General features: G+C 35.1%; 1 protein-coding gene across 1 annotated transcript; it reads right to left on the bottom strand.

Moving 5' to 3' along the window:
* Nucleotides 1-1,354: 1,354 nt before the first annotated feature.
* On the bottom strand, nt 1,355-7,253 carry LOC142614912 (uncharacterized). Its single transcript, XM_075787546.1, has 8 exons — nt 6,919-7,253; nt 4,387-4,500; nt 4,211-4,279; nt 4,064-4,083; nt 3,923-3,975; nt 3,812-3,842; nt 3,629-3,710; nt 1,355-1,949 (listed from the first exon to the last, which is right to left on the bottom strand). The coding sequence occupies exons 1-8, from the start codon at nt 7,100-7,102 to the stop codon at nt 1,765-1,767; spliced, it is 738 nt and encodes a 245-aa protein (XP_075643661.1). The 5' UTR covers nt 7,103-7,253; the 3' UTR covers nt 1,355-1,764.
* Between the last annotated feature and the right edge of the window lie 1,301 nt (nt 7,254-8,554).

The following is an 8,554-nucleotide window of genomic DNA, read 5'->3' as shown; positions in this document are numbered from 1 at the left end:
TGTAAAACCATCCTTCCAAAGAATGGGAGCTTGCATGTAAAATCCAAACTTATGACTAGAGTTTTCTTCACGAACATGTCAATGTATTCCTCAAATTACCATAGAGTTACAGCTTTTCATCAAGTAATCAAAACCACTCTTGGAACAAACCAGTCAACCATGATATGCAAGGATTTGGCAATGGCCCTAAGAGCTCTCCTTGATTCACCTTAATCCAAGTCTTCCACGTTTTAATGGTGTAACTTCAAGTTTCTTACATGGATCCTATGGATCTTGAGCTTTGGACTGAGCTCTACTCAACATGTTTGTCTCTTGATATCCGCTCACTTCTTTTTGCAAAGAAGTACAGAAAGATCTAAAGCTTATGCCAAGAATGACTTTACCAACACTAGAAGTCCTAATCATACATGTTGAAAGTTGAGGAAAATGACATTTTGGTCTTATCCAAAAACAATGACATTTTGGTCTTATCCAAAAACAAGGAAAACACTCACCTAACATAAACGACAACAATCTTCAAACAAGAATAATATACGCGTGGTTTATAGTTTTATACTGTTGAGATAACGACAATAATTTACTAATTTAGTGCACTTTTGGCAGACAAGAACAACACGTGTGTTATTTTTATGCACTTTTGGTTGTGGACATGGAAATCTACTGCAGTGGTAATGGACAAGAACAAGTCAAAACGACAATAATAGATGAACCATTTGGGTTAACAACAACATATGCACTGCACTTGGCTTATGTGGTTTTGGCCAACAAAATCAAACACAAGACAAAACCTTACAATTCCCTCTGTCAACAAGGGCGATTCTGATGAATCCCTGATCATGTCAATTTAGCTTACCTCTCACCAGCCCCACCAGCCTAGTTTGTGGTATCTCAAACTTGGGTTGGTATTTTATGTAACAGTAGCATGCAACATCTTCAAAGTCAAGACCAACATGTAGATCCCATGAGCTGTGCAGCCCATATATTGTGAGAGATACGATATGTATAGCCGTTGCATTAAATAATTATTGCAAGCCTAGAGCTACTACTTAGCTTTATTTTCAATGGATAATAAACAAGAAGTGACCGAATTTCTTTATTACTCTTTTTTTTTAACTCAATCAGGTTGAAGACTGAGTATTTACAGTTACACTATTGAGTTTTGTAGATTTTACCACATACTGCATAGCCTTGTAGCAACCCCAAAAGGCCCAAAAGCCATTTCTTGCGGCCATGACCAGTATTAGGGATGGAATCAACCCAAAAATATGTAATTCTATAGATTTACCACAGAATTTCACATCTTCGTAAAAACCCAGAAAAAGAATCAGAGAAAGTATAATACACTTCACCAACATACCCAACCATAACAGTCACCATAACTAGTAAAATGAAGCTAGAATGTTACATTACAACCAATGCTACAATACACTTGCAGTCAGAATTAATTCAGATAAGTGCTTCAAAAATAGAAAACAAAATTCTGGGTGGTACAGTAGCATGAAATACAGCTGATGCTTAGCTCATTATTTGTCCGATAGGTTTCATTTCCTTTTTATTCTTCATGTCTAAACTAGCCTACGATGTCAAGTCAAAAAAATAGGATCTTGTATCTTTTACAAACAACTCCACAAGTATGCTAATGACTAGTCCAGGTTGTAAATTTCGCAACAATAATCATATAAGTGACTATGATGCATGTCGGAGCTTGTAAACAGCGCACAAATTTCCTTACCAGCACTAGGCATTCCTATAGAACATCAGTTTTCAATGGGTAGGTGTGAAGATTAGCTCTGTTTCAACCGTCTTTCTACACACATATATAAAGTGAGAATCTGGATCTTCCAAAACAAAACTTGGTGGAAGTAAGCCGTCCTCAGTGGTAGGAACAGGTTCCAAATATGATTTTTTTGCCGAACTACAACCTTCATCCTTCTCAAATCCCGGTCTTGCTGTGAAAGGATGGAGAAAAAGACAACAAAACAAGTATTGAGGGTCCTTTCTTTAGTAATGAAATTTGTTATTGCAACTATTAATAAAATACCACATAGCCAAGACAGGTATAACATAATCCAAGATTAAAAGAATTCAAAGAACACAGACACACACAAAGAGTGAGCAAAAACTGCACTAGCTACATACCTATTTTACAAACGGATAATGCTGGGATAACATCAGGATGCATTACCTAAATATTAACAAGATGCTGGGATATCCTATACATAGGTTGTTAAAAATGATTGACGACTTAGAAATAGACAATCAATTTCCAGAATGAGTCTCACCAATGAGCTCTAGTTCAATTGGAACTTCCTCCTCCCATAATAACGGGACAGAGGATGAGGTCATGGGTTCAAGACCCACTAAGTGCACGTCTAACTTACCAATCAATTAAAAATTCCAAATAAACTTCATATGAAAAGAACTAAAGCCACTTCCTCTCATTTTGGAAGATTTATAACATTATATTTGAAATAAGGTATCAATAGATTCTGTGAACACTGATAATATGCAACCTATCCTATTGCCAAAAGGTGCCTTAAGAATTACTAAAACTTTTTTATGTCACCCCAACAACATTTTCCTCAGTCCTACCAAAATGGATCAAGAAGAGTTGTAATATATACAAGCTACAAAAGAGAGGACAAGATACATACAAATAGCCACCAATAATAGGGTCACAATATCACTGTAGTCAAATGGCCATAAAGAGAATAATCGTTTTAACAGACATGCAAAAAAGTGGAATGCACAACTATTTAGATGTAGAAGAAACGAAATCATTGGTGTATAACTGCATGGACCACAAACGGCCAGGTGCGTGCAGCCCACATGTGTGCTCACTCCAAGGCCTGATGTTCTAAAGCCTTAAACAAGTTATAGATACCAACTAGCTATGTCTCAAATTGTACATAGAGAGCTTCTCTAATCCCTACTTTCCTTCATATAAAGGTTGGAAGTTCAAAACAGTGAACATAGTGTAGGATTTCCACGTGTTCCCCATTCTAACTTACCCTGCAAAATTGTGTAATATCCCACTCACACATGCACAAACCCACAAAAGAACACATCAATATAAATTGTACAATGCACTCAAACTGAATACTAACCCTTAATCATAGTATACAAGAGTGAAACAAAGAGAACTACAAAAATAACAATTTGGACTTTTAAGTTAGTATATATTAATCCAAAAAACAGGGCCATTTGGCTTATTATTATGACATAATCATGAGTATTTGAGAAAACAAAGGTTTCATAAGTAAACAAACCACAATTGTAAGCCAATGAGCTCTACCTCAACTAGCACCTCCTCCCCCTTATAAGACCCATCGGGTGCACAGGTGCACATGTGAGACTAACCATTAAAAAAGAAGACCACAAGTGTAAACAGCTAAAAGCCACTTAACTCCATGCAACATCCACATCCAAGCAACACAAAATATATACATTTGGAACCAGACAGAAACAAGGAATATAATGCAACCTAGATTCACTACATTTGTTCAAAGAGGAAAAGAAAATGAAATAACAATCTGGAAGCTTGAGCCTTGACTGACTTCTAGAAAACTAAAGGAACAAAGAGAAACAAGGATATTTGAATAGCTTCAAGTTAAGAAGCAAAACTTACGTATAATGTACAGCAGAGTTTTCCAATTGTATACTGGTCGGATCAAATGAGGCATCCTTACTGATGGATCGCCATAGGTTATCTGTTAATGACAAATTAAGAATGGGTCATGCAATCTGAACAGGAAAAACAAAACAGCAATAAAAAAAAAAAATACAGCCTCATCTATGGGTATATGCTTACCAACATATAGATCCCTCCAGGTTTAAGCAGCCTGCAAGAAAAACGAAGCATGCCTAGTGAGGAGATTTACAAATAAATAAATAAAAACAAGTCGTAGATTTATTCTACAACCTACTCACTTCCCCTAGCATTTGAGTTGCACTAATTGGAGCATCAGTGCCACACTGGAATTCACAACCACAAATGAATGGATTAGAGCATGCCAAACAATGAACTTCAGGAATAATGAGAACATTTCAATACCCATCATACCATCAAAGAATCAAGAGTTCCTGGTTCAAGGATCAGCAGAGTGCATATGCCATGGCAAAGACAAATATCATCAACAAACAAAAAAAAAAATTAGTTTAACATATCTCAAATATTGATAAAGCATGTAATGAATGGACAGATCCCTACCTTTATCAATGATACTGTCAAATGATTCATCAGGGAAGAAGCTCATGTCCCTAACATCCATTTGCATATCTATCAAGATTCATTAAGGAAATTTGCCCACAAACTTTGGGGCTTACTTCAGAAAAGGTAATCTTAGACTTTACAGAAGAATTCATGTAGTTCTTTTAAGAGGATACATTTCAGCTGAGGGATGTATTCATATTTTCTTCTCATCATCTCAATGGCCACTGATGAAATGTCAATGTTCATTATGTCTTCATATCCATCCTTGACCATGTCCTCTGACATAACTACAAGGAAAAAAAATGATTCTTCTATCAAAAATTTAGTCAAAACAAATGAAGCAAATGCAAAACTTTGAAGCTTCGTATCAAAAAAGCTGAAAATCTTAAAGCTGAAAATCTTAGAGCTTCTATGTCTATGATTAGAATGAGTGTCAGTTTCACGCCAACCATTTGTTATTTTACAATGGCAAGGGCAACAATTGGAGTAATACAAAGTTCCCTAATCATTGTTTCAGGTCACAATGTTATTTGCAGCAACAACTGCCATTCAATGGACCCTCTAAACATGCTATCATTTCCATAAATAATAAATATTACCATATCAACTTTGCAGTTTAAGATAAGCGATATCTGTAATAGTTTATCATATTGAAAAACAAATTAAAGGCAATGGGATGTTTACCACAACAAAACCATAATAAAAAGCATCAAGACAATATATATATTCCCCAAAATTATTTAGTAATCCGGGCTTGTATCTCTCTCTCTCACATTGTTAAAGGGATTGTTCAGCTATCCCTTTTCTCTTCTTATCCAGTTATAACAGAAGAAACAGAAATATTGGGTTCGTCAACAGTTTTTCTTGTGATTGTTATAGGACCAATCCCTCCCAGCCCATTCTCCTTTTTAAAAATAATAAGAGCGCTTAGTCTTTTTTTTTTTTTTTTTCAAAAACTCTACCCAAAGGCCAAAAAATATAATAATAATGTCACTTTGGTGTTTCAAGAAAAAATGGTTGCTTTGGTATCTTGCAGAGAGAGGCATTTGCAAAGATTCAACAAAGGCCGTCACCAAGTTGCAGGATTGGTCTCTCTCTCTCTCTCTCTCTCTCTCTCTCCCATCAACCATCTGTTATTTTATGATGGTGAGGGCAACAGAGTTGGGGGAAAGTACAAAGTACCTTAAATCCTTAATCATTATTGCAGCTAACAACATTATTTACATCAACAACTGACCATTCAAAGGACCCTCTAGACATGACATCATGTCCAAAAAATAACAAATAATACCATTCCAACTTTTCAATTTAAGAAAAAGCCATATTAAAAATACATGAAAAGGCAATGGGATGTATATCATAACAAAACCATACCAAGAAGCTTCAAGACTGCATTTTCCTTGCAAGTAACAAGTAGTTACAGTATTAACCCAAAATTACTATGCCCCGAAGACTCACCTAACACTACTCTGACCCCACAATCCCAAAGTGCTTGGAGCTTCAGACCAAAGTATCCAACTAACTGTAACAATTACCAATTTGATTTATTAATCAATATATACTTTTTATACCCACTGCCCAATATTATCAACAGAGTCCCACAACCTCATGATTCCCAAGAAAGAAATGTTTCAACATCATGTTGAGATGAATTCCCAAATCTAACAACTTACAGCTCTACCAAGCCGTATAGTTGAATCGTACCAAATTCTAAAATTAATTTCTCAAGTCCCATTTACCGAATAATCAACAATTTTGCCAAAATCCAATTGCTTTACCTTCCTGAACTTCTACACCAACCAAACAGGAGGAGAAAGAGACAGAGACCTGTAAGGTTCTCAAATTTGAACAATAAGCCCAAAAGGGGCAGGGGATCTGGCCAAATTTGTGTAAAATTCCAAAATTGTTGACTCAAATAGTGAACAACCTTAAATCCCAAAAAGGCAAAAACTCAATTTTCTCTTTTTCAATTCTAACAGTTAACACTATCAATCAAATAGTGAAAAAAAGAGCATAGTAATATAATTTATACAAATTTATAATTTATACAAATTGAGTAGGAATAATTTATAATTTATACAAATTGAGGAAACCCAATTCTTTCTCTTTTCCGTTTCCCACAATTTCAACGCAACAGAGAAAAAAGGAGCTGACCAATACATAATTATTTACATTGAGGTCAGGAAACCCAACAACCCAATTTCATCCCCTTTTCTTTTCCCACAAGTTCCCAGCAACCAAACAGAGAGCAATACATAATTATCCATACAGAGGAAACCCAAAAGCCCAAATTGAATTCTTTTTCTGTTCTAAAAATTTCCTAGCAATCAAACTGAGGAAGAAATAGCAGAGCAATATAAAACAATCTAAATCAAGGAAACCCAAAATCCCAATTTAATTTCTTTTTCTTCTCCCACAATTTCCCAGCTAACAAGCAGAGGAAAATAAGAGCAGAGCAATATCCAATAATCTAAATGGAGGAAACCCAGAAACCCAATTTCATTTATTTTTCCTTCCCCCACAATTTCCCAGCAACCAAACAGAGGAAAAAAGAGCAGAGCAATAAACACCAACCAAAATCTAGAAAACCCAGAACCCAATTTCATATCTTTTTTCGTTTCCCACAACTTTCCCAGCTACCAAACAGAGGAAACAACACAAAGCAGAGAAAACAAAACAGAACAGAGAAAAGGAGATGAAATTACCGGCATTGCCACAGCCAACCATGAGCACACGAGAGGAGGGACGAACATACTTGCGAACAAAAGGGCGGAGAGCAGAGTAACGCTGGTACCAATCAAAGGAACCACCTTCTTGGATGTAGCGAGCGTCCCAGTACAGAGCATCGCCATAGTTGTAGGTGTTGCAGCTCGACGTGTCTCTGTACATGCTTTTGCTTTTTGCTTTCTGGGTTTTTGGTTTTTTGGTTTTGGTGATAACACTGTTGGTGGTGGTGGTGAAGAGAGAGAGAGAGAGAGAGAGAGAGAGAGGTGGGTGTGTTTGTGGGGTTTGGACTGGTTGGGACAACTTGGGAGGTGGTGTTGTGGTACCAAGTTGAGTTTGTGGTATTATCAAAAGAAAAAAAAAGAAGTTTGAGTTTGTGGGGTTTGGTTTTTTATTTTTTGGAAGGTGCTAGTTTTAAAGGGTGAGTTTGGTATACTTGTGCCTTTTGGTGGGTACTGAATCTGTTTGAAAAAATTTTAACTGATGAAACTAGAAAAGGCTGACAATGAAATTGATGTGTTTGAAAGCAAAGCTTGAGTGAGTGTTTGATTTTTTTTTTTTTTTGGGTTTAGTTTCAATGCATGTCTATTGACTTTATTCTTTAATTGTTTGCTTCATAATTTAATATAATCTTTATCCAAATGTTTCGTTGTGATCTTTACGTTATGTTTGGTTTGAAGGGAAGAGAAGGGAAAGGAAGAAAAATTAAGTCTTTTTCGTTGTCTGAATAGTGAATAACATGAGAGAAAAGAAAATGAGTTTTTTTTTTTTTTTTTGATAGAAAAGAAAATGAGTTAAATTTGATGAAAAACTTATTGCTTTAGGCTCACATTTTTTCTTTCCACCTTATCAATAAGTTAAGATGTTAAAAGATATCAATAAGTTAAGTTATAATGTTGTTAACAAGTTTGTATTAAATGGTCTCTTTTATTAAAGTATTGAATTAAAAATGGTAACATGTCAAATGAAAGGAAATTTGCTCGAACAAGCGAGAAGGTTACTTAAGCAAAATGTATAACAACAGATGATGCCTAAATTACACAACAATTTATATTCAAAATCCAACAATAAACAGTACCAACTCAAAATCAAAAAAAAAAAAAAAAAAAAAAAAAAAAAAAAAAAAACTAGACATGAAAAGCATTAATAATGCTTGAAATATGATAAGCGAATAAGTATATCTAGTTCGTGTGAATTCACTCGTTCAAGAGACCATTTTCTCACAAACTTAATAGCATAATTTTGTTTCGAATTATTAGGACCGTATTAAAGCATAAACAAACGTAGAGGAGTACATGTGTAATTAAACCATAAATAAAATATTGATGTAAAGAGAGAACACGAAAGATATAAGTAAACGGTGTTAGATGCTATGGATAAATTTTTTTCCCACATAAGGGATCTTTAAGTGTGGTCACTGCAATATCATGAGAGCTAAGATTGAATATTGTTAGATACCTAAGATTTATAATGTTCGTACCTCATGAATCTCAAAAGGAGAAACAAGGCCTACCTGGGGATTTAGTACTTATAAGTTATAGAACAAGGACTCAAACGGTAGCTATAAGATTTGTCTTGTGGACTTGTGTATGGTTGCTGTTGTTTGTGAATTTAAGG

This window comes from Castanea sativa, chromosome 11 (genome assembly GCF_040712315.1).
Source record: "Castanea sativa cultivar Marrone di Chiusa Pesio chromosome 11, ASM4071231v1".
Classification (NCBI taxonomy): Eukaryota; Viridiplantae; Streptophyta; class Magnoliopsida; order Fagales; family Fagaceae; genus Castanea; species Castanea sativa.
Note: the sequence above shows the minus strand (reverse complement) of the source record. Positions and strands in the feature narration are given on the sequence as shown.